A 27,895-nucleotide genomic window follows, 5' to 3' on the forward strand; every position below is an offset into this window, starting at 1 on the left:
AAACATCTTCCTTATTCTTGGACCAGAACCAAATAATATAGATGTCATGACAAATGGTAGAACTTACAAGAATTTATAAGATGAAGTTACTTTTTTTGACACAAAACAAAAGTTCCTCATCTATCTTGAGCATTTTCACAACATTTCCACGAGGCACGACCAAACTGATACTTCAGAACTGTTGTTTTTTTACTTGGGAACCTTGCATATGGTGTAGAAGCTGACTTTTGTAATGAAGGTTAATGCAAGTTGCTGCTTAAAACTAAAAAATAATGTGTATAAAGTTCTTTTGTTTATGGTCATCCTTTTCTGCACTAATGCATGTGGTGCTAAGCATAATTCCTGTTGGATGAAACACTTTTAAGGTGGGAGAGTGTTACTTTTCAAATTGGTACTTCGCTTTTGTCAATTTACATGTTGAATTCATCTTATGTGTTGTCAATTTACATGTTGAATTCATCTCATGTTTGTATGTATTTTGGAAGTTGGTAGTAATTTTAGTACGTACAAATAATGAATTTATCTTTGTTTTGTAGGGTAATTCCTAATAGAATCCGTGAGCATTTGGTTATTTCATGGTGGTATATTAGAAAAGGAGTTCAAACTATATTTCTTGATGCAATACGGTGCATGCATTTACCACCTTAGTAATAATTTGAAGGCAAAGTTTAAGAAAGATGATTTCCTTTCGTTATTTTTTATAGCAAGCAAAAGCTACAAAACTTTCAGACCTTAAACGGTTATTTTTGATAGTATGCCATGATTTCTCGATACATGGTGAATGAATTTGTATTTTTGATTTGTAATGTTTGAAAATTTGACCCAAATAACAGAAAAGAAAGATTTAGAGATATTGTCACAAAGATTGTTGTGTCGATGAAGAAAAATTATTTGTGAAGTCTCTTAATGTATCTCCAATGAAATATATTCTAATGTAATATGACCTTTTACTTTGTGCACTTTTAATTCTGTTGTGAACTCATTGTATGTATGTGACTATTCCAAGACGTAAATTTATGTTCTTCCATAGTTGTAAAAAAACTTAGACGGTATTATATGACAAGAGTACATTAGTCTAGACTCATACTGCAGGTGTCTAGACTCGGACTCCAGAAGTCTAGACTCGGACTCCAGGAGTCTAGACTCGGACTCCAGGAGTCTAGACTCGGATTGCAGAAGTCTAGACTCGGACTGCAGGAGTCTAGACTCAGAACGTCTCAGTGTAGACAAACCGTCTCAAGGAGTCTTTCAATGTCTACTCTCACACTGTGTGGACAAATCCATAAGAAATTTAAGCATTCAAATTAATATTACTAAATTGTAATAGATATCAAAGTAAAATAAGTCGAAGTATTTCCACAGGTGAAGTACTTTGAATTGTCCCCGGAACCATAAAACTCAATTTTGTCAAGCTATTCGTTAGATAGTGATGCTTAGGAAACCCTTACGTACTAGGTAAATAATTGTTTCTCTATGTAGAAATGTGTTTGGTTCATTAGTACGATTAGTAATATTAACGATAGACAGATGTGCCAATGTGTATCTTTTCTTATGTGAAATGTAATTTGATTTGTTTTAACGTATTAGGCAAGATTGATACAAAGTAGACATGTCTAGACATAGTCTCCATTGGTGTCTAGACCTACCTACACAGAGTCTATACTAGTCTAGACAGAGTGTCGACTTGTGTAAATTGAGTCTATACTGGTCTAGACTTGCCTAAATGATTAATGAAATGACAAAACAGGAAGAAAAAATGATTGGAAGAAAAGATCCATGACATATATATGAAGTGATCGCAGGTGTTGTCGTTCTTGTACACATCAAATAACAAAACCATACAGATCCACACTATCTGGTACCTCCTGACTTAACTGTTGGAAAAAATACAACAACACGAAACACAAAAATCGAAATCGATGTTCAAACAAAAGGCCAACTGTCTAAAAAAAGACTTTTTGAGTCATATTGATTCAAGCCTTTCCTGCCTTATCTGCCTCAAGTTGTTGGAGTTTTGCTAGTCTTTTAGTCCAAGCTCGATCCCTTGCTACTGCAACCATTTTACGCTCAACCCTTTGAATCATCTTCTTCTTTTTAGCTTCTTGCGCCTGGGCTTTCCGTTTCTTTGTCTCGGACCGAGTTTACACAAACAAAATTTTACAATCAGATATGAGTACTTTCATACAAATCAAGTATCAAACAAGAGTCAATAATTTTTATATAGATCTATTGATGGCCATTGTTTAGAAGAACAACGAGGTGCAATATTGTTGTAGAATCAATATCAAAAACATTTTGTAGAAGTACCTTGACAATGAACAAAATCAAACCTTCTTGATGTGGGACTTCTGTAGTCTAAGCAATTATCAATCACTCCCAATTTACTACAACCAAACAATGTCATATAAGATCAAAGAATTAGTTAATAATTATGTAATCTTTCTATACAAAATTTGGTAACTTAAGAAACAGTTTCGCATCTTAGGACCTAATATACAAAAAAAGATTGTTATATATACTCATTAAAGACTAATTAGCCAATCATATGGAAACTATGAAACTGATTCAACAAGTACAAGTAAAGCATATGCAAACACTCGTAGCATAACATAACAAACATCTCTTAATTCAGGTATCACACTATCACTTGCACCTCTAAAAGAGGTTGTTTAATTTGCAGACAGGAAGCATTTAATAAAAATAAATTCACAATTTTCATCAACTTTACTTAGCACTAATTCATTAAAGACTAAGAAAACTTTGAGGGTATAAGATCTAAACATGGAGGGAGTTCAACCCAAATATTCTTTTTTATGTTATACATTACAACCTTACTAAAAGAAGACATAAATGAGCTCAAGCAAACCATGATAAACCCACCATTACAACTACCACACTTCAGAGTATCAACAAGCTGGTTCGTTTCGCACTTAAAACAAGTGTCTCTCATCTTTCTTAATGATATCCATGTTTATAGTATCTATCATGGAAATTATAGATGGTTGGTTTCACACTTATTGAATACAATTAACAGTGGGCAGGTTCTACTTTAAACATGACTTAATTCTCAATATCAGACGCATATAGAGAGAGAGAGAATAGACTAATAAGACTACCTAATATCCACCTAAATTCGAAATTTAGAAGTAAGAGAAGTAGGAAGCAACAACTAGACTAGCAAATAAGGTTAAGAACGAAATGGAGGAAGCAGATGATGCATGAGATTGGGCTGGAGCGGGAGCTGGCGTCCCATTTCCTCATTCCCGTGCTGGTGCTGATGTTGGGGAATCTTGTCTGGATGATGTTGGAGATGGAGATGGTGCTTGCGGAGATTGAGCTGAAAAAAATATAGATCAAGCATAAAAGAGAATTCAAGTCAAAAGAGATACTACTTAAATCGGTATTCCTCTTCGAGTTCACTAATGAAGTTAATTACAAACAGACTAACCATAATCAAACCAAAGGAGATAAAATGTATCTTAAATTAGACCCAATTCACATTGGCTTTTAGATGGTAGAGTCAAATGGGGGTTTGAACCAACAACATGGACTTGGAATTCAAGTCAAATTATATTTTAAATCAATACCATCCAAAATCGGGTCAAGAAACTAAAGAAAGGTCCTTTTTCTATATACATGAAAAATTGCCATGTTCAAGGGGAATTTTGTTTATATCTAACAACCCTTTCAAGATCTCAAAATAAGTGTAATAGCTTTGAGTACAAACTTAAAGAAATGGGATCAGGGTTTCAAATTGATGAAATCCTTTTTGGTAGAAGAACATAAATGATCAATCTTTGAATGTATAAGATCAAAAATAGGTCATTCCAATCAAAGGAATAGATAAAGAATGATCTATTTAGTAGTAAGAAAGAAAGCATATTTTTTTAGAGAGAGAAAAAGTATGCACACCAGAAGCAGAGGCAGCAAGGGAAACTTTCTTGATCAAGATCAACTCAGATAATGGTAGGGAACCAACGTTTGGAAGAGAGACAAAGGGGTAAATCGTTTTCTCCGAACTGATTAGAAATTAAGATAAATTTCTATGTCTAGATAATTTAGACTTGATTTTATATTGAGGGGTAAACTTGGAAGAAAAGAGTCATTTGACCAATACTTGAAAACAAGGGTCATTCCACCGATTTATTTTCAGTCAAAGGTCATTTGACCCAAATTCCCAACTAAAAGAGTCATTACAATACTGATTACATAAAAAACAAAAAGGTAGTCAATAGTGAAAAACAGAAACAATACATCCAGCTAAGTAATCGGACAAGCCAGATAAGATCAAATGAAAATAGAGATATTCCAATTAGAACTCTAGATACATATAGAAACATCACTAAAGACAAAAACAAGCATTTATGACGTTTTAACTGTGTTCTATCTAGTCTCTTGTCATGACATTTCAGAAACTTTAAACCTCCAAAAGTTTCAATAATTGACTTTGAAACTAAGCCCACATGTTTTGAATATTTTCATTTGGGTTGAAATTTAAATTGTAAATCAGAATAGTTTAGGAAATGCTTATCACACAAGTCCCAACTGTCCCGCACGATGATCTAAACTCAGCTCACATACTATTTCAATTCGAGGTGGGGAAAGGCCGACATTAAAGTGTCAAATTTTTCCGTCGATGTGAACTCTTGGAGAAGATCGACATGTTATCTCTAGAGATGGACGGTCCTTTCACCTGAAACCATCGCATCAGTAAGGCCGACTTTCATCTCTGCAGAAACAATGGAAAATTTTGGAACTGGCGGCAGTCTTTTTGGGCATGGGAGCTACAGTGACAGGCCTAAGCGTTAGGTGCAATGGAAAGGTATTGATAGTTCAAAAGGCCCACTGGGCCCAACTATTGTGAGAAAAGATTTACAAAGGCTCAAACCCCACAAACACAAAATGCTATGCTAGATAAACCGATATTCTCCCTCATTCCCGAGCTCGAGCTACCTAGAACTCTTGACTCTCACTCCACGCATGATGACTTGATATTAGTATACCCCAAATGGTGACAGACTCAGACTTTTTCCTTTGCAATACCTACTCTTTTATGATGTTAAAACCTTTTGGGAAATTTTAAATGCACTCATCATTTTTGTTATATACACCCACATATTCTTTGATTTGAATAAATAATACCTTTTGATATGAGTGTATATAACAAAAATGGTAAGTGCATTTAAAATTTCCCAAATTTGTAAAGCCACACTTCCTTGATACCTTGCTTGTGAGGAAAGAGTTGTTGAAGGCCATGAATACATCAAAAATACAATTAGGTGTTTTAGTTTTTTTTATTGTTGCAACTATTAGGTGTTTTAGTTGGCAAAATGTATGTTTTTTTGTTGCTAATATTTCATATATATCAACCAACATTCACAAAGACATTCATTGTTCTTGTAGTATTTTAACAAAAGGGTGGAATAGTCTCCCTCATATAAGACAATGAAGAGGTTCGGTTGTTCGAACGATAACATCGGCCAAAATATTTACCTGTCTAGCAACTTTAACAAAAGAAACTTCATAAAATTTACTTTTCAGCTCCTTGATCTCTTCAAGAGTGGCTCTAGAGATCCAACTGCACGTGCTCTTCCCATATGAAATTGTATTGATAACATTCGTAGGGTGATTCAATGACTACTTTCAAAAACGTAGTTGGCAAAAAGTATTCTTTTTCTCTTACCCTATATCTTTTTGAGAGTTGACGTGCCAAAGTCACAGCAGTGGCTCGGGCTCAACTCAGGTACAAGCTCAGTATGAGTCGCATTTCATTATTAGAGAAATAACAAATCATTTTGTATAGTCATTTTCTTTTTGGTAATTTTCTATTTGGATCAGACATATATTCCAGATGACGCAAAACGGGTACACGTCAATAATATTTGTAGTTTGAGTCACATACTGACTAAAGTTTTCATTTGGCTGAGTTATCTTTGATGTTGTTAGAATTAACTAAACATTACTAAAACTAACTTCACATTGTTAAGTTTAACATTGTCAAGTTTAACATTGTCAAGTTTAACACCATTACACTTATTTTAACTTTGTTAGTTAGCGGCACAATATTTTATCACTTTGAATGTTCTCTTCGATCAAATGGACAAAAATATACTTTTTGACGTTGCACAAGTACTCTCTCCAGTATAATAACTAATCTTCAAAAGGGGCATAACCATTTATTATTGAGTTAATTCCTATATGGCCCCCTACTTTGTGACCAGCTTCCTTTATGGCCCCCTTTTTTTCGTAAATTCAAATATGGCCCCCTATTTTCATGGAAATGTCCTAACTACCCTTCCTTTAAATCTTTTTTCAAAATAAAATAAAAAAAAACAAACATAATTCCACCTCACTTCCCTCTCCACCACTTATCTCTCTCCACCTCACCTCTCTTCCCAAATCATCTTTCCCAAATCATGAAACATAATTTTCCGGCCGGCGACCTTCAACCTAAAAAAAAAAAAAAATTTTTTTTTACTCTCATCTCTCTCTCTCTCTAAAAACTCCGGCGAAGTAAATTTTCATATGGGGGCCATATAGGAATTAACTCTTTATTATTTTGTGAAGGGGTCGTGGACTATTATTGACCGTTAAATAAATGTTAGCTTTAACTTCTCGTTACATGACAGTTAATGTCGAAATGTAGATGTAATGAGGTGACTTCAAGTGAATTCGATGGACATCCTCCACATGGATGGTTAATTTTTATTGATCAATTTTGCCTAACCTCACTTTTTATTTTTTGTTTTGCACGAAGAAACCTATTCACTTCTTCTTCTTCTTTCTTTGTTCAACCTTCCAAATTCTGGTGAGAGAGGTGAACACAAGCACCTTTCTTGACTGTAATGGAAGCACCTTTCTTGACTGTAATGGAACGTCTATTACACCGACTACAGTGCTTTGTAGCGTCAACAGTATTAGTGCTTGTTGTGCACTAAAATGCTCATATAATCCAACCGCTTTTAATTGTATCATTTTATTTCATCTAATAGTTTAAAAGAAGTCAAAGTTAACTGAACTTTTAATGGAGGTATATAGCAAAAAAAAAAAAAAAATAGAGGTATCTAGCAAATCAGGAAAAATAAAATTTTTCAGGTAAAAGTCATAGTATTGGCCGTTAATGTAGTTAGAATTAAAGGTGTTAAAATGTAACGGTGTTAGAATTTAACTGGTCAATACTAGTCCACGACCCCTTCACAAAATAATAAACGGGCATGCCCCTTTCACAAAACCTGGTACTTATATACGCGACCCTTTCGCAAAATAACCTTTTTCTTTTTTTATGTATTCTTTAACTGATTGAACAATTTTTTTTCGATTTTTTTAAAGTTAATCTCTCCAACATAATAATAACGATCATATTAGATATGCAACTATTTTTCTTTATTAGATCATGTATCATCAAGAAATTAGTAATAATAATTATAATGTTGTGGCTGAAATACTAAATAATGTGTGACTCAAATACTAAATAAAAAGCGCGCCCCTAGTGATTTCCCTCCATCTAACTATATTGGGGGTGGGGGTCTTGCCGCGGTCCGAGATTGGCCTTCATCCAAAGGGTATGCGGGCCAGTCACCGAATCTGTCGAAATCCTCCTGCTTGATCGATTTTTAGCGAACCGGCACGGGCTAAGAGGTCTACTACACATACCGCCTGAGTCCATCCGTTTAGGGTGTTTGTTACCCGTCACTAACACCCACCATGAGTTCGAATGAATATGAATAATTGAATGTTTAGGCTAAGGTGGTATATTAGATTAGATTGGACGTTGGGCTATAATATATAACCCTTGAAATCAGAAGAAGTCCAACCTTATTCTTCCCTCTTCTCTTCGACTCTTTCGACTCTCGTCTCTTGCGGTTCTTGACGGAAAAACTCTAACTCTTAATCAAAATCTATGTTTTTCCCAATAAGTTTCTCTCTCTAGAATTGTTGAATCATTTTCTTCTCGGACTCTCTACTTTGAGAAACCTTAAGGTCATGTTTGGCGTGCGAGAATCGTGTGAGAATGGACCCGCACAGAAATGGAATGTGATTCCAAGAAATCACGATCCTGATTACTGTTTGGCTCGCGGGAATGCAGGGGGAATCCTATTCCCAGGGAATAGGTTCCCTCAAAATGGGATAGTAGCAAACTCAGGGAGGGGGTGGGTTTGTGATTCGCATTCCCGGGAATGCTTTGTTTTAATATTTATAGACTAAATTATCCTTAATAAAATATTATATATAATGACAATTATTAAAATCGTCCTCCACATAATATCACACCTAAAAAATTAAAAACTTATGGTTAGCCACTACCATAACAATTCTTTCTCTCGCTCGAACATAACCCTCTCTTCCCATCTCTAGTATTTTTCCTTTTCTATTGTTCTTTTTTATTCCAATTAATTTGATAATGATCAAAACGAAAAATTTTTAGCCGACACCTTTATTTATAATTTTTAAATGAATTATTTCCTATTTGGCCCCCTACTTTGTGACCAGCTCCTTTTATGACCCCCTATTTTCCATAAATTCAAATATGACACATTTTCTTAACACCGTCAGTCAACTTTTATAGTTAATCTTTTTTGTTTCCATATTTACACTTCATATAAAATGATTGATAAATTCAAAATTGACCCCCTTCTAAATTTGAGTTAATTTCAAAAAAATCATAGCTACTTTAGAAGAAACTAGAGGGCCAAAATAGAATACATATAAAAAAAATTTAAAAACACCTCATCTCTCTCTCTCCTCCATCTCATCGCCTCTGTCCTCCACATCATGTATCTCGCCACCTCATCATCTGCTCCGATGAAGGTCGCCGGTCGGCCAAATTTTCCAGTGACCTTCAAACTTTTTTTTTTATGTTTCTCTAATCTCCCCTTCTCTAATTTTGAATTTAGACATCATTCTTATTAGAAGGGTAAATATGAAAACAAAAAAGATTAACCATAAAAGTTGTCTGACGGTGTTTACAAAAGGGGACCATATTTGAATTTACGGAAAATAGGGGGCCAAATAGGAAATAACTCTTTTTAAATTGGTGTATCACGTTACTATTTCATATCTACAAATTTGAATATATAATACCGATCAAAATATATAACAAAGTTGACGTTTTATTTATGTAGTTCAAGAATATAATAGGACTTTTACAAAAATTTATTTTTCGATTTCTACACGAACCAAACACCAAGTTAGGAATCTATCGGGAATCGAATTCCTATTCCTGGTCAAACCAAACATCAAAGTGAATGATCTGATTCCCAGGAATCGCGTTATGGGAATGCAATTCCGTTCCCTGAAATCACATTCCATTCCCGCACGCCAAAGATGATCTACGTTCCTAACTCAAAAGTCGACACCGTGTATTTTTGTCATCATTAAAAAGATTTTCTAATTGATCATCATTTGTCTTGGTGTCTTAAATTTTGTTGTTATTGTTCACTAAATTAATGAAATTTGTAATTTTTTTCCTTCAACTACAACATAAATCTGGTGCCCGACGGGTCACACAGTCTGACTAAAAAAACAGACAGACAAAAATCGAAATACCCGTGTGGTATGTCTGCTCGTCCAAACAGACAAGTTTGAGATGCGTCTGTTCTCCCGGTCTGGATAGGGGTGGCAATTTGGTCCGAACCGGCGGTTTTTTCCAAACCCGCCCCTAATGAAACGGGTTTTACCGACCCGTTTATTAAACGGTTCGGGTTTGGTATGAAGTTGAAACAAGTAATCGGGTTCGGGGCGGGTTTGGTATTAGTAAACTCCGTCCCGAACCGATTAGTATCATATATGTTTTATTCAAGGTTATGTTTCTAAAACTTTAATCTTATATTATCAACTTAACTATGTTATGTTTTATATTATTTAAGTAGTTGTAGTGTTTATGATTGATAAACTCAAAGTCTTATAATATTTTGTTAACGATTGTTATGTTACTTCAAACTAACATAATTTTTGTGAAACAAAAAACAAAATATTTTGTTTGAACCCGACCGACCCGACTCATGTTATATTAAACGGGGCGGGGCTGGACGGGGCGGTAATGATTTAACAATTTTTAATTGGGGCAGGTATGGTAATTGAATATCCGCTCCGATTAATTATTGAGACGGTAATAGTAAAACCCATTTGCTAACGGGACGGAGTTGGGAAGGGGATAAACTGTCCCAAACCAGGCCCGTTGACATCTCTAGGACTGGATGAGTAGTTTGTCTCTTGACTGACCTTCCTGACCCGTTCCCACCCTAGAGCCTAGACTAACCATCCTCACATGTTCGGTCTTCCACCTTCGCACGGATTTTTCTTTTTTCTTCAAAACCCAAATCTCATCCCCGCAAGTGCTTCTTCATCTTGGTCGAAATTTTTATAAAATCACTAAAGAAATCCTTCTTCTGATTCAACCAGTAATCACCCGTTAAATCTGTAAGTAACTCTCTCTCTCTCTCTCTCTAACTCTTGATCGTCATTTCTTTATAGTTAAATTTGAATAATTCTAGATCTAGCTAGAATCACAATTCTAGGTCAAATAAGTTATTTCGTTCATCTTCTTGTTCAGATCTGATAATGGCGGGTCAAAATCAACGCCTGAATGTAGTTCCAACTGTTACAACACTAGGTATAATCAAAGCTCGTTTAATCGGAGCCACTCGAGGTCACGCCCTTCTTAAGAAGAAAAGTGATGCTTTAACTGTTCAATTTCGTCAGATCTTGAAAAAAATTGTTTCAGCTAAAGAATCCATGGGTGATATTATGAAAAACTCATCTTTTGCCCTAACTGAAGCTAAATATGTTGCTGGTGAAAACATTAAACATACTGTTCTTGAAAATGTTCATACTGCATCTTTGAAAGTTCGATCTCGAACTGAGAATGTTGCTGGTGTTAAATTACCTAAATTTGAGTACTTCACTGAAGGCGAAACGAAGAACGATCTTACTGGACTTGCTCGAGGTGGTCAACAAATTCAACAATGTCGTGGTGCTTATGTTAAAGCCATTGAAGTTCTTGTTGAACTTGCTTCACTTCAAACATCTTTCTTGACTCTTGATGAAGCAATTAAGACTACTAATCGTCGTGTTAATGCTTTAGAAAATGTCGTTAAACCGAGATTAGAGAATACTATTAGTTATATTAAGGGAGAATTGGATGAACTTGAAAGGGAAGATTTCTTTAGGTTGAAGAAGATTCAGGGTTATAAGAAAAGGGAAGTCGAGAGACAATTAGCTGCATCTAAGTTGTTTGCTGAGGATCAAATTGCCGAGAAAGTTTCATTGCAAAGAGGGATTTCGATAAATGCGGCTCATAACATTTTATCTGCTGGTATGCAAAAGGATGAGGATATAATCTTCTGATTTTAAACCTTTGAGGTTAGTTAATTATTTCGTCTTGTCATTTAGATTGTGTGCTATTTGCATTGCTATTTGATGATTATCCATGAAGAAGAAGAAACTCTTGTCGAATTGATGAATCTTGTTATTGTTTGAATAAGAGCTTATGTCTCTATTTATTGCCAAACCTGTTCAATATTAGTACATTCATAAATGTTGAACCTTTTGGGTATGCTCGATTGCTCGGGCACTTTTTATATTAATAATCAAAGGATGGTATTGAAATCTATTTACATTTTGTTACGAGTAAAATTTCGCATCCATTGATATTCACTTTGGAGATTGATTATTCACATTTTATGTTGGAATTAGAATGATCAAGCCGAACCATTTAGATGTTGTTTATTGCCACCCCTATAGTATTTTAATTGGTGAGAACTGATTGACTTGTTTGTTCCGAGTTTGTCAAATTGAAATCCAGCATCTTCTGCAAGGATTGTGATAAGTCATGAAATGTTTTCTTATTATCATGTGGTCTTCTTGTAATTAGAACTTAGAAGGACATTTCAATGGCTTACTTTTCTACTTATCTCTATCAACGGCCTGTATAAAGCAACTTATATCTTTTCTATAATCTCGGCACATTGCTTCCCTCGACACCTCCACTAACTGGCTAGAGAGTAGTGAGAGTCACACTGACATCCCAAGACACCACATTATCAGTGAAGTTGGCCTACATCGTATCTGTATGCATCTTCAGGGTAACATAGTTTGCCTTCTGTGACATTCGACTAGTCTAAAACTGAAGAACTTCAAGCCTATGCATGAGTTTTGACGGAAACAAATTCACCCAAGGCATACTAAACTTTCTGGTTGTAGTGAGATTAAGGAAAGAAATGATTGAATTATAAAGTGAAGGGAAAGAATTGTTTTTGTTACTGAAAATCACTATAATGGGATTTGGTTTGGATTTTCTCCTACTATAGTTATCATCTCCTGTTTATTGCTTCATTGTTCCTGAACCTTGTGTATAGAATTCAAGCAACTCAGGTAATTAGTCAAGGTAGTCAGTCGACTTTAGAGTTTTCGATTCCTCTTTATTTATTTAGTTACTTCGTTCTTTCAAGTATTGTGGCTGTGAAACATGTCAACTAGGTGATATATTGTCCCATTTTTCGAAGGCATAGGTTACACATTGTGGTTTTTAAAGAGGACCACGATCCTCAAAGCAAATATGGCGTCGGCTTTCTCTTACGTTCCGCAATTCCCTAGTTTCTCTAGGATTTCAAGTCCTGGTAATTTGAGCATGTTATTCATGTTCTAACATAGTTGAGAGAGATAAAGAGAGTCAGGGAGGGAGAATGTCTAATATTTAGCCTTCTCTAGAACTATATTTAGTTGTTCTTCTTCCTGGAAAATGACAAGCACATGATTGCATGAGAAGTTGTTTGTTAATTCCATCAAAACCCTAGTTCACATGGGGAATCACAACCCAACCACCATAACCAGCGTTTATAAAAAGCATGTGCTTGGCAGGTAAGGTTTGTCTAATTTAGGTAGAAAATGTCAAATTGGTGTATTTTGTATGAAGGATTAGAAAAGAGCTCAAATCTGAAATCTTTGAGCTCCATTAAAGCCTGAATTCACTGCTTCTGAGAAAGGTTGCTGATCTTCCACAAATTCTGAGAAAGGTTGCTGATCTTTGTACTAAATGATGCTTAGACATTTTAGTGAATGTTAGATGTGAGATATTGGAGAAAACTAAATTGAAAATGTACATTATATTAACCATCAATTTAGTTTTATCCAACTCTCACTTCTTGCAGTTACATCTTTTTGCTTCTGAGTGAAGTAGGAAATGAGATGTTGGAGGAAATTGAATCATAGACAAACATATAGTATCGTCTCTAGTTCAACTTCCTTCAACTCTCACTTACAACTTAGCCACTGATGATCCATATATTTTAGTGAATGTGGGATGTAAGATATTGGAGAAAACTAAACCGAATACCCACAAAGTAATAACATCGATTTAGTTTTCATCCAATTCTCACTTCCGAAATTTACATTATTTTCACTCCAAGGTGAAGTCGTATGTGAGGTGTTGGAAGAAACTTAATCATAGTTTGGTTGCCCATTGATTAAGTTTCCTACAACTCTCACTTACCACTTTGAACCCTCTTAGTTTTCACTCTGGCTATGTTAGAGAACCTTGATCTTAGTAGTATTTATAATAAACTTAAGATAGCAATATCCTCCCATTTTCACATGAAGAAAGAAAGAAGGAATCTTCAACAGAAAACACAAACGATGTGTGTTTGTAACAGCAGGAAGAATATTCTTCTCATATTTGCCATACTAATTTTTGATGTTCCAGAAGCCAAAAGTGTCAATGAGCGACGAACAAATATTACCTGGTTTAGGTGCACGTTTGAGAGCTTTTTATTTAACCCCAAAACATAAGCACGTCTTAATAAACATAAGCACTTTTCTTTTTTGTTATTATTCTCTTTTTTTTTTCTTTTTTTTTTTTTTTTGTTGGAAGGAGCATTCTTACATTAACAAGTTAAAGTAAAATTGTCAACAAAAAAGTAAAAAATAATTAAAAAAAAATACAAAAAATAAAAAGTTAAAGTAGATCAGTACATAATGTAAAATCTTGTGACTTCACTCAAGTTAAAATTTAACTTTATTTTAAAGTTGGATTTTGTGTTTTTAAATTCGAAGTCACTTAATTTGAACGTTTACATTAATATTACTAGACTAATTTTTTCTTGCCAACCTATGGTCTACCACAATAAAACTTTCACCATCGCCATACATTTGACACCGACGCCACACCTCCACAACCACTGTGCCTCTACCACCATCACAAAGCTTCCATCATCACCAAGCCTCCTCCATCACCACACCTCCACCACCAGCACCATACTTTCGTCTCCACCACCAAAGCTCAACACTGACACCGTCGTACCTCTATATTTCCACAACCTCCATATCTACATTACCACCGTCTTGTTTGCACATCCACCACCACCGCAGCTCAAGCACCGCCATTGTATTTCCCTCATCGTAATCACATCTCAACCACCACCACCTTCATCACCATTTTTCCAAAGATCCAACACGGAAACACCACTACCATTTCAATCGCTATGCCCTCGCCACTACCACCACCATCGCTCTTGCCACAATAGTCATCATGAAGTTGTGAGTTAACTTAAAATGTATGATGTACAAAGAAAAAATAAAAAACAAAGTAAATGATGTTGTCAAATTAACATTTTGATTTTTTTATTTGTGACCATTATGTCAAATTACTTTTGATATTTTTTACTTTTTTTTTTTGTTGAGAAAACAAGAAAATTAAGAACTAACAGAAAGAAAAGCCTCCCGATATGCCTGTTCCGAAAGCCACATCCAGTTACCTTCATGCGTTCGACCCCATTTAGCTAATTGATCCGCCCTCGTGTTACTCTCCCTCGGGATAAAAGAGAAAACTACTTCTACTAATTCATCTGCTAGCTGGTAAATGTTCTGCATAAGGTTCTCCGATTGCCAGTAGACCGTCGATTGTTTGTTACGTATTCGCCTAATAATATTAAGATTATCACTCTCAATTCGAATGCAGGGAATGTTATTGAGTTTGGCCCACTCCAACGCCTTAATGATAGCCCAACATTCACATTCTTCCGCATTCTGACCCCTGACCTCGTAAGCTGAAGCTGCCACAAAAACTGAATGCTCGTCCTGAATGAAACAACCTACTCCAGCATTTTCGGTTACGTCTATGAATGAAGCGTCAACATTGATCTGGACAAAAGATGACGAGTGCTGGCACGACTGCTCATTAACCTGAAACTCCTCATTGGTTTGATTAAACCTGGTAAGTGTTGGGGAACCTCTAATCCTGGTTATCATCATCTCATGAGTAGTGTCAGTATGGGAGAGACATTTATCACATCTTGCCTTCCATATGTGTCACAGTACGGTTGTAAAAAGAACCTGTGAATCTTCGTCTATGTCCTTCCAAGAGATAATCCATTCCTGCAAGCTATTAATTTGTTCTGAAATAATATTAAATAAGAACCATACTGATTTAGCAAAGTCACAATGAAGAAGAACATGTATCATAGTCTCCCTGTCATTACAGTATTCACAATTGTATACTTCGCCAATGAACTTTCCAATTTTGTCCCGAACTGGAAGGCTATTGGTACAACATTTCCAGACAAATAATTTGATTCTAGGAATAACAGGCAAATCCCAAATAAATTTCCACTCTTTTGTTTCATTCTGGTTTCTCTCCGATCGTAAAAAGTTATACATGGATTTGATTGTAAAGTTACCCGATTTAGTTAATGACCATCTAGCAATATCCACCTGATGTGCCTGCAGATAAAATATTCGTATTCCAATGGTTATGGGTAATAAGCTGCTCCACTTTAGAGAGCGGACAATTATGATCGTTGGGCAGCGGAGGAGGATGGTGAGGAATCCAATAGTCATGTCAAATATTAATATTGGTACCTTGATTGACATCCCAGAAGACTAGATCGGACACTTTGCTGATATGTTTGGAGATGGACTTCCACAGTCAAGAATGGTGATTTTTAGCTTGTTTGGGAAATTGCTCTTTATTGAAGTATTTAGCCTTGAGAATGTTGGCCCACAGAGTATCTGGGTTTTTAAGAAGACGCCAAACTAATTTGCTAAGGAAAGCTTGGTTGTCAAGATCAGAAGCCGAAAGCCAAAGCCACCAAGCTTTTTGGGGTGACAAATAGCAACCCAGTGAATAGTATGAATGGATTTGGATTTTCCCCACCAGAAAGCCCTTTGAAGGGCTTCAATGCGTCTGCTTACCCCCTTCGGAATGGCGAAGCATTGCATTTGGTATCGGGGAACAGTCGCAGCTATCGTGGAGATCACAATAGAGCGGCCAGCTTGAGAAAGAAGAGAAGCTTTCCATTTAGAGAGCTTGTGCTGGATCTGATTAGTGATAGAAGAAAAAAGTCTAGTTTTATTAGCACCAATGAACAGATGGGTACCCAGGTATTTATCAAGCGCCGAAGATTGATGACTTTGAGGTTTCTGATGATAAGACGTTTTACTTTGTTAAAGCAATTTGGATTGACCAAATCCTTCATCTACCCTCATTCCCTCAACCTAAACCAACACGAAATTTAATGTTCACCATTTCAGCTCAGGAGAGTGTTTCATTTTTGCACTTATTAAGTGACTTTCTCATATTAAGTGCGGGTTGGGAGTTTTAAGTCGTTTATCTTTTTACTTAATAAGTAAAAACCATTTTTAAGTGGCAGAAAAAGTACGTGCAGAAAAGTAAGATCTAAGTTAGAGTTTATTTTTTTGCACTTACTATATAAGTGCTAAAAATGACTAATTTATCTTTCTTCTGATATAATAATGACCAATATAATCATAACTAAAAAGAAAATCATAGACAATTGATAAACACAAAACTGTTTTATGACTTTAACAATGACTTTTCTCCTTCTTCACTCATCCTTCACTTAAGTTTTTTCCTAAATTATTTCAACCTCTTCTCCTTCGTTAATCACGGAACCACCCAAAGTCAATGATGCAACGTGGACTCCTTTTCCTTCTTAATTCTTAATTGTGTGTGGTTAATGTTTTCGACACAAAGTATTGATTGACTTTTAAATATTTTTTTAAAACACATCTTTAAATACTTACTTTTTAACAAAACGTCTTTTTAAAAATCGTTTTTCATAAACTGTTATTTTAAGCCGAAAACTATTTTCTCGAAAACTGTTATGTCATGCAAACCATTTTTTCCAGAAGCCGTTTTTTTTTTATCTCTGGATGTGTTTTTCCATGCAAATCATTTTTCCCTCCGAAAACTATTTTTTTATTCTGAATTTTTTTTCACGAGAGTCGTTTCCCCTCGAAAATAATTTTTCACTAAATTATTTTTTTCGAAAACCATTTTTTTCTCGAAAACGATTTCAAAAAATAATTGTATTTGAAAAACGGCTTCTGAAAAAATTATGAAAAAAGAAAAACGGTCTCCAAAAAAATGATTTAAAAACACAATTTCTAGAAAAACTTTCTGTGGGAGACAATATAATCTATTGTAGTCTGATAAGTTTTCTTATACATAAACTATGTCATCGGGCATTTAAGTTCGATACAAACCTCGTCACTAACACCTTGATTATACCATGACCACAGTATCTCTATGAGCCTACGATACCATTTTTACAATCATTTGTTTTGAAAGTTCTGCTGGGTTAAATCACATTCAATTCAAAGCATGATAGAGTCAGCAATTCAATATGTCCTTAAAGAAGCTAGGTAAGAACCTCTTTGTCATCGAAAATTTAACTATTATGCTTCGCATAACAATATAAAATTCAAATTCACTCCTTAGAATTTAGTTCGCAATCAAATAACCTGAAGTGAAAAGGATAATTGATGGCAGGAAATGAAGCAGTGGATTTAGCAACGAAAACTGGTGGAAGCAACCTTGGGAACCTGAAGAAATGGAAGTGCTTAGCATTAGCATAAATGACTTGTGAGACTCATAAGTAGCAAAACTTACCATTGCCAATTAACAAAAAACAATAAATAAACAATTTATAACACTACCAAATATATTTTGGACACTTGATTAACAGTAATAAAGAGCCAAATATAATCAATTAGCAAAGCCGAAGTAGAAGAAATTACTCACTCGTAACAGACTACTCTGACAAACAACACGTCAACACCTATGGAAGATCGTCCAAAATAAGAAGCTACAAACTAACAAAAAAACATTTTAAGTTTGCGATAGTTTTAATACCAAATTATATTTTTGACATTTGATTACCAGTTACAAAGAGGCAAATAAATTCAGTGACATAAGCCGAATTAGAAGAAATTACTCACCCTTAGCAGAAAAATTTGACGAACTACCCTTATTGAAGATCGTCCGAAGTTAGAAGAAATTGTTTCTGCCCAAAAAAACAACAAATTGAGTTTGTGATATAATAATGAAAGACATACTGTGAGAGGCAGTTTCAAATCTCTATAGGCGGTTTGGCTTGTGTTGTGAGAGGCGGTTTCAAATCTCTATAGGCTTGTTGGCTTTCACAATTAGAGTCGGTTTTACATGTACTATATATAGGAGTTTTTTGAGTATTGGTAACACACAACAACATCAACACAACAACTATTCAACATAGAGTGAGAGCAAGTGAGAGAGAAATTTTATTCATTGTTTTGAGGGGTGTTTAATTCCTCGGTAGTCGAAGATCTAGTATAGAAGGTTAATTTCTATACGGTACCATTTTGGGACAAACGTGCGGGTTGTGTGAGTCGTCTTCATCTATCGTGAGTAACGCATAAGAACCTGCCCTTGGGAGGGGAACGGATCCCCCCGTTATTGCCCATACTTGTTACTGCCTATAGGAGAAGGAATAGGTAGAGATGACAGGCTTCTGGTGGATGGGTAACGCCCGGAATAGCTATGTATGATACTATGCAATTTGTGCAACCATCTACATACAATGTGCATGGGATTAGCCGCTTCAATGGGGTCTTTCATCCTGGTCGGGGGAGAAATTACCAAACATCTAGAAACATTCTGGAGCTACAAAGATAGTTATTAAATCGTTAGCACCGCATGAAAACATTCCTCCTAGAGTAGTTGTTAATACGAATAACAGAAACTCTGTTATAGCCATTTCTGTACATTCAATGTACTCTACGGATAGAGGAATACATATCCCAGGCGGATACTTGACATGTCCCCCCCCCCCTTCCGGGCCCGTCACAAGGGAAACGAAACCCAACTGAAATATATGATTCAAAGAGATAGTGGAATCAAAATAATTCCTTTTTAAGTTCTATTTCTGTCAGAGGGCAATATGAATGTTCTACCATGTTCCATCAACACGCTAAAAGGCTTATACGAGGTCAATAAAGTTTTTTTGTTCGCCCGAGGATGTAGGCTTTAAGCCGAAACTCGTTAATTTGTATTTGCACATTTAGTTTTGGCGTAGCTTTTTCGATTAATTTTCATAATCGGATCAATTTCTAAGATAGGTTTGATAGCTTCCGCGAACTTTTAGTAGTAACACATACAAACATATAATAAGCCAAAACATCTCAGTTATAGTAAGGCAAAACATTTTAACAACCAATATCACACAGACTTCAGATTAACATAGTCAGATAGACAAACTTTAAAATATCACCATTAATAAATAATAACCAACCAAAGAGTTCTATAAACAAAATATCAACTGAATACAGACAAATAAAAGAAAATGAAGTAGAAAAAACATATGAAACAACTAAATATGAATTGGAAGATGTTATAAATCTAGATTTTTTTGGAAGCCCTAAATCAAAACCGTACATTGAGAGAGAGAGAGAGAGAGAGAGAGAGAGAGAAAGAGGTTCTATCTGAAAGCCCTAATCAATTTTTCATGTCAGGGTGTGTGCGAGAGAGATAGGTGAACATCGAGTTACAAAGAGAAACAACTTAAACAAACTTTCTGCTCATTGTTTACAATTCTATGTCTGTGCTATGTTATGTTTAAAGCAAAATGAAAATGAAGTACAAAAAATATATGAAACAATTAAACATGAATTGGAAGATGTCATAAATCTCGATCTCTTTGGAAGCCCTAAACCAAAAACGTACATCGAGATAGAGAAAGAGGATGTGTGTGTGTGTGAGAGAGAGAGTCGAACATTGAGTAGCAAAGAGAAACAACTTAAACAAGCTTTCTGATCATTGTTTACATTTCTATGTCTTTGTTGTGTTTTGTTTAAAGAAAAATGAAAATGAAGTAGAAAAAACATATGCAACAACTAAGTATGAATCGGAATATATTATATATCTCGATCTCTTTGGAAGCCCTAAACCAAAACCGTACATTGAGAGAGAGAAAGAGAGTTTGTGTGTGTGTGTGTGTGTGAGAGAGAGAGAGCTGAACATCGAGTAGCATTGAGAAATAACGTAAACAAACTTTCTGCTCATTGTTTACATTTCTATGTCTTTGTTGTGTTATGTTTAAAGCAAAATGAAAATGAAGTAGAAAACATATGCAACAACTAAATAGGAATCAGAAGATGTTATAAATCTCGATCTCTTTGAAAGCCCTAAACCAAAACCATACATTGAGTTTGAGAAAGAGATTCTATCTGGAAGCCCTAATCAATTTTCATGTGAGAGTTTGTGTGTGAGATATAGGCGGACATCGAGTAGCAAAGAGAAACAACTTAACCAAACAACCAAATATAAAAGTAAAGTTGACCTCTCTCTCTCAAACTTTTTGGATGCTCTAAATCACCAAATTGCAAGACTAACTATGTCGATTTTGCCCTAAGACAGAATAAACAAATGAAACAACAGTAAGAGGCAAAGATCACCATGAATCAAAGTTCTAAATATATCACCAAATTCATAAAAAATAAACCTAGTTCAGATTCTTTGGAGGCGACACTTATAAAGACGAAAAAGAAGATTTCAAATGGAAGAAAAATTATAAAGAGAAGAATGATTAATTTTATGGAATTGTAAAGGGAAAAACACAGAGTTAAATGCAGTTTGCTCTATGACAATCCTCTTTGTGTCATCTATCTGTCGGTTAACTCATTGCTTCGACTATGCATAAACTAACGTCAAGAGAAATACAACTAAAAGTGAAGACCATGAAATTGGAAATGATAAAATTAAGCGATCTTCTTAGGTAATGTAGTTTGCTCGCCTTCAAACACACTATTTGTAAGTGATCATTGCCAAATTTATAAAAATAAACCTAGTTCAGATTATTTGGAGGCGACACTTATAAATACGAAAAAGAAGATTTCAAATGGAAGAAAAATTATAAAGAGAAGAACGATAAATTTTATGGAATTGTAAAGGGAAAAACTCGGAGTTAAATGTAGTTTGCTCTACGACAATCCTCTTCGTGCCATCTCTCCGTCGGTTAACTCATTGCTTCGACTAAGCATAAAACCAACGTCAAGAGAGATACAACTAAATGTGAAGACCATGAAATTGAAAATGATAAAACTAAAAGTAATAATTGAGACCTTATTTTTTTGATAAAAGCTTTCATAAATAAAGTATCAAGTAACCTTACATCGTTCGAGAATCAAAAGCAATAAATCGGCTACAAGAGTACTAATAGTTAACTGAAAGGACTAAAAGCAAATAGCTTAAGTCATAGGATGTAATGCAGATTTTGCCAATAGATGAGCCTCTGAATTGCAAATTCGGGGGCAAAATTGTAACTCTACATTGCTACTCCAGATGTCATTGCGCAGGATCCCTAAATCCCTAGATAAGCGCCACGGTATCACACATTCCCCTTCAGAGAGCATATCAACCATTGATTTCGAATCCCCTTCTATAATATAAGAGCCCATACCCAGCTCAATACTGAGTTCAAACCCTAATTTGAAACCTATCATTTCACTGTGAAGAGGCGACACAGCCGGAAACCTGGTGGATTTAGTACCTAAGATAACACCATCTTCGTTTCTAGCAATAGCACCTGCCGCTGCTAATGGTGGTTCAAATGCTCCGTCGACATTGATTTTGATTTTGGATGATGGCGGAGGAAGCCGATCTGTTACCTGCATGACTAAGGAGGATACAGGGTTAGAAAGGGATGGATTCGAGAGACTTACTTCCTGTCTGATCGACCACCAGCACCTTTGGAGATTTGGTTCTTTGGATCTAAACACTTTCTCATTTCTGGTGTTCCACCACCACCATAGAAGATAAGTGTAAATCTTCCACTCTTCATCTATGGTTTCGTTTCTATTTAGTAGATCTGATAAATTCTTGATGGGATCAGTAGTGAGATTTTTTAGCATGATATAGTTGGTTTTTTCGATTAGTAGCTTGAACATTTGACAATCCCCAAATAGATGATCGATAGTTTCCTCTTCCCCTGAATTGCACATTAGACAAACAGTAGAGATAGTAGTATTATACTTACCTAAGTTGTTAAATGTAGCAATACCATTAAGAAGTACTTTCCAAATGAAGTTTTGTATTTTAGGGTTCATATTTTTTCTTTTCCAGAGTTTATTCCAAGGAAACTCTTTGATTCTGTCATTTAGAACAGGTTTCTCCCTAATGAGTTGATAGTATGATTTAGTTGTAAACCGGCCAGAGTCATTAGGTGTCCAAATAAGAGTATCTTCACTGTGAGAAGGATTTAAATTAATGGAGGTAATAGCCTCAATAGAGGGCTGGTCAAAGTGTTGAACCGATAAGTTCATATTCCAATCTGTATTGTCTACGTTGCGAAGATGATTAACCTTACTGATATCTGGTGGAAGATAATTAATCAGGCTAGGTTTCCTATTGGGCATATCAATTAACCAAGGATCAGAGCAAATATTAATATGTTTACCATCTCCTATTTGCCACAGTATGTTAGAGGAGAATGTGTCTCTCGAATTTAAAATAGCTCTCCAAAAAGGAGTAGCTGGTGAAGAGTTAGAAACTGACCAGAAATCTCGTGTTTTAATGTATTTCGAGTTTAGGAGTTTCACCCATGTGGCCTCTGGATTAGTAAGATATCTCCATGTCATTTTAGCAATGAGTGAATCATTTACTTCTGCTAGAGCTCTTATCCCTAGTCCACCATATTGCTTTGAGGAACATATAACTTGTCAGTTGATAAAATGAATTTTCTTCTCATTTTGTGTGTGACCCCACCAGAAGCATCTCTCAAATTTTTCCAGTTTATTGATAACCTGTAATGGTATTTTTTGATAACTGAAAGTATAAGTGCAATAAGCACCTAAGATAGATTTGATTAGTACTGTTCTACCTGCTTGAGAAACTAAATTATTCTTCCAATCTGATAGACTTTTCTGAAATTTTTCAATAAGCCAGGAATGACTATCAATACGATTACCTGGTTGCAGGAGAAAGGATCCCAGCTACTTAGCTTGATTGTTCATCATGGGAGCATGGAGGGCATCTTTGTCTGAGGCCCGAGAGGCCACAATATTCCCGCAGGTATTACCATTCACTAATATGCTGAAAGAGGGAGTAGTAATGCAAGACTCCATGAGATCTAAGAAGAGACCCGTGAAACCAGTAGCTCTCAAGACTTGTTTAAGGAAGTCCCAGTTGACTCTATCATAGGCCTTAGCCATATCAATCTTTAACGAGAAACTCCCTTTCTTAGCTTTAGACTTTTGCATAAAGTGAAGAATTTCCTGAGTCATGATAATGTTGTTCATAATTTGTTTATTGGGGACGAACGCATTCTGGGTCCACATAATACATTGTTCCAAGTAAAGGATAATTTTGTTGCCCACTATTTTAGTGATGAACTGATAAATTGAGGTGCGTAGAGATATCGGCCTGAAATCAGTGGCCATACTCAGGTGCTTGACTTTAGGAATGAGGGTCAAAGTAGTTTTGTTTATGGCAGAGTCAATCTTACCTGACCTGAAGGTGGTTTGAATATATTTGGTAAGTTCAGTACCTACTATATCCCAGTTGTGTTGATAGAAGTGACTTGGTATACCGTCTGGGCCAGGACTTTTGATAGACCCCATTTTCATTACTACGTCCTTTATTTCCTCTTCAGTCAGCACTCATGAGATGTAGCCCATTTCAGCTTCTGATATTATATGATATGCATTGAGAATCTCAATAGGTGTCTGGACCACTGGTTCTGCAGTAAATAAGTTCTGAAAAAATGAGATCAAATCATCAGCAATATCTTTTTCGCTCATGGAAATATCACCTGATTGAAGGGTTAATTGTTGGATTTTGTTTTTTTGTCTACGATGGGACATAGACAAGTGAAATGCCTTAGTATTACGATCCCCATTATTGGCCCAACGAAGACGAGATCTTTGCTCCTTTTGAGTTCGGTGGACCTCTTCAAGATGGATAATTTGTTCCTGAATATCACTCTCAATACCCAGGGTATGGTCAGTTGGCTCAGGGGTCTGGATGTCACTAAGACGTTTCTTTAATATTTTAAGTCTACTAGTAATCATACCGAAAGCAGTTTTACTCCAAGTCGATAAGGTCTGATTGACTTGACACACACAGTCGTGAAAAGGTCCCGAGCTGTCTTCCCAGCTCTTAGTAAATGTTTCTTCATAATTGGTATGTTCATAAATGGGAAGATGATGAAGTCGGGGATGCTGGTCCTGCTGGAGGTTTTGATTTCAATGAAAATCCTTAATCATCTTTCCTCCAAAAAAAAATTCATAATCATCTAAGCTATTGCCCTAAAAAAAACTCAAAGTTCAAAAACTAAATCAAAACCCTTAACATTACAAAAACAGATTCTAGGAAAATTATATGAATCATCAACTAAATCCTAACAGATTCTACCAAAACTAAATCAAAATCCAAAACTATATGAATGATCACCTAAGTTATTGCCCTATAACAAAAACCAAAACTCAAAGTTCAAAAACTAAATCAAAACCCTTAACATTACCAAAACAGATTCTAGGGGAACTATATGAATCATCAACCAAGTCCTAACAGATTCTACCAAAACTAAAAAAAAAAAAAATTCAAAGTTCTTATAACAAAATCAAAACCCTAGATACAGATACTACCAAAACTAAATAAAATCACCAACTAAGTCCTAACAAATTCTACCAAAACTCAAAATTCTTATAACAAAATCAAAATCCTAGATACACATTCTACCAAAACTAAACAAAAACCAAAACTCAAAGTCCTAACAGATTCTAACAAAAACCCTAGATACAAATTCTAACAAAACTAAATCAAAACCCTCAATCATAACTCATAAGTTATTGCCCTAAAACTAAAACCAAAGGAGTGTTGTGTTGGAGGGAAAATTGTTTTTGTTAAAAGAAACAACTTCTTATAATTGCCCATTTTTCTTGCTCTCTTAGGGGGGGTAGTGGTTCAGGACATTGGAGGACACTCAGAGACAAAATGTTCCAGAGACATTTCAAGACATTTCGGGACATTTGTCCGTAGACAAAATATCTTTATGGACATTTCAGGACATTTGTTTCATAGACAAAATGTCTCAGAGACATTTCAAGACATTTGGTTCATGGACAAAATGTCCTGGGGACATTTCAACATATTGAATCCATGGACAAAATCTGTAGTGGATATTATTATTATTATTATTATTATTATTATTATTATTATTATTATTATTATTATTATTATTATTATTATTATTATCTCATCATTGAAGGATAATTGGTAGACATTTATTATTTTAATATTATCATTATTGTCAAACCATATGAAATAATATATTTGTACTCATGTTTCAATAATATATTTTTCGACTTTTGTGGACATCTGTGGATATCTGAGGACATTGATGGCAGTTGGTAGACATTTATTATTTTAATGTAATCATTATTGTCTAATCATACGAAATAAATTTGCCCTACTACTTTGAAAATATATTTTTCGACTTTCGTAGACATCCGTGAATATCTGTGGACATTGATAGATATTTAGTTGATATTTATTATTTTTAATATTATTACTGTCTTACCATTTGAAATAAAGAAAATTAATTAATATTTCCAAATATATATTTTCGACTTTCGTAGACATCTGTAGATATCTGTGGACATTGATGGACAATTGGTAAATATTTATTATTTAATATAGTTAAATATTAATATAATAATATAATAATAATATAATAATAATAATATAATAATAATATAATATAATATAATATAATATAATATAATATAATATAATATAATATAATATAATATAATATAATAATATAATAATAATATAATATAATATAATATAATATAATATAATATAATATAATATAATATAATATAATGTAATATAATATAATATAATATAATGTAATATAATATAATATAATATAATATAATGTAATATAATATAATATAATGTAATATAATATAATATAATATAATGTAATAATAATACAATAATATAGTAATATAATAATAAGATAATATTATAATAATATGATTTGATAATAATAATTATTTTTATTACCTTCCTTACTCAAATATATAATAATAATAATAATATAATAATAATAATAATAAGAATAATAATAGTAATAATAATAATAATAATACAATAATGTAGTAATATAATAATAAGATAATATTATTATAATATGATTTGGTAATAATAATTATTTTTATTATCTTCCTTACTCAAATGTCCCCAAGTGTCTTCCATATTTTGAGAGACATTTTCTCTCCAAAAGCTGTCCAAATTTACACTAAAATGTCTCCAAATGTCCCCAAAAACAATTTGTCTTGAAATGTCCCTAATTTCGTGTCCCGAACGAATAACACAGACATTTGGGAACATTTAAAATGTCTCCAACCAATAACACGGACATTTGGGGACATTTGGAGACATTTGAAATGTCCCCAACCAATAACACGGACATTTGGGGACATTTCAAATGTCCCCAACCAATAACACGGACATTGGGGGACATGAAAATGTCCCCCAATGTCCCCAACCACTACCCCCTCCCCCCCCCCCCCCCCCTTAATCTAAATCCTTGGATAAAAAAACAATCAAATCCCACCACTAAATTTGAGAGGTTAAATCTGGTCCATTACAGATAAACATTTGAGAGGAGACCCTAGTCATTGGAAGGAAGGGAAAGATACCCTCCTCCCATATTATATAAATAATAAATGGACACTTGTAAGAGCTAAAATATCAAGGGTAATTTCCCAACTGGCCCCCAACTTTGTGACCAGCTTCCTGCCCAGCCCCCTACTTTATCAATAATTTTCATATGACATCCTTTTTCAGTTAACGTTAACTTTCTATTAACCAGTCATCATTTATCTCTCCTCCATCTCATCACCTCTCTCTGCCACCTCATCTTCTCGCCACCTCATCGTCTTCTCCAGCAAGGTCGCTGTCCAGAAAATTGGTCGGCCGACGACCTTCAAACATTTAAAAAAAGTTCCTTTTTTATTATCTCTCTCTAACAAAATAAGAAAATGAACTTTTTTTAAATGTTTGAAGGTCGTCGGCCGACCAATTTTCTGGACAGCGACCTTGCCGGAGAAGACGATGAGGTAGCGAGAAGATGAGGTGGCAGAGAGAGGTGATGAGACGGATGAGAGATAAATGATGACTGGTTAACGGTAACTGAAAAAGGGGGCCATATGGGAATTATTGATAAAGTAGGGGGGCTAGGGAGGAAGCTGGTCACAAAGTTAGGGGCCATTTGGAAAATAACCCAAATATCAAATACCCCTAAGGTTGTGTTTGATAGCAATAGGGAGAAAAAATAGAGAAATATCTACTTCGAGAAACATTTCCTCCGTATAGATTTTAATATTTTCCTCTGTTTGGTTTGCTAAGGTAAAATAAAATTACATAGTTATCACTTGTTCACTTTTCAAAAAACAGTTATCTTCATTGGGCAGGAGAGAAACCAAAAGTCTTACTTTTTTTCTTCTTCTTCTCCATTTTCACTGCTACATGTGATTCATCTGCAACAGTAAAAGCTGAAATCTCAAATTGTTTAAAATTGATTGAACCTCTTTTCATTTTTTTCACCACCTT

The 27,895-nt window shown here is 34.8% G+C and overlaps 1 protein-coding gene and 1 pseudogene across 2 annotated transcripts; one reads left to right on the forward strand and one right to left on the reverse strand.

The window, feature by feature from the left end:
• Window positions 1–9,397: 9,397 nt before the first annotated feature.
• Window positions 9,398–11,611, forward strand: LOC147547837 (V-type proton ATPase subunit D pseudogene; annotated as a pseudogene). The gene is made up of 3 exons (XR_015237929.1): window positions 9,398–9,603; window positions 10,191–10,419; window positions 10,553–11,611. The product of XR_015237929.1 is annotated as a V-type proton ATPase subunit D pseudogene (transcript).
• Window positions 11,612–21,519: 9,908 nt separating this feature from the next.
• LOC147547838 (uncharacterized) lies at window positions 21,520–22,908 on the reverse strand. Its single transcript, XM_086667958.1, has one exon. The coding sequence runs from the start codon at window positions 22,906–22,908 to the stop codon at window positions 21,520–21,522; it is 1,389 nt and encodes a 462-aa protein (XP_086524084.1).
• Between the last annotated feature and the right edge of the window lie 4,987 nt (window positions 22,909–27,895).

This window comes from Eschscholzia californica, unplaced genomic scaffold (genome assembly GCF_041429995.1).
Source record: "Eschscholzia californica isolate CP2 unplaced genomic scaffold, dmEscCali1.0.p SCAF_3, whole genome shotgun sequence".
Lineage (NCBI taxonomy): Eukaryota > Viridiplantae > Streptophyta > Magnoliopsida > Ranunculales > Papaveraceae > Eschscholzia > Eschscholzia californica.

Bases quoted from the DNA above. Each gene is read 5' to 3' on its own strand.
- LOC147547838 (XM_086667958.1), bottom strand. From the start codon at position 22,908: ATGACATGGAGATATCTTACTAATCCAGAGGCCACATGGGTGAAACTC.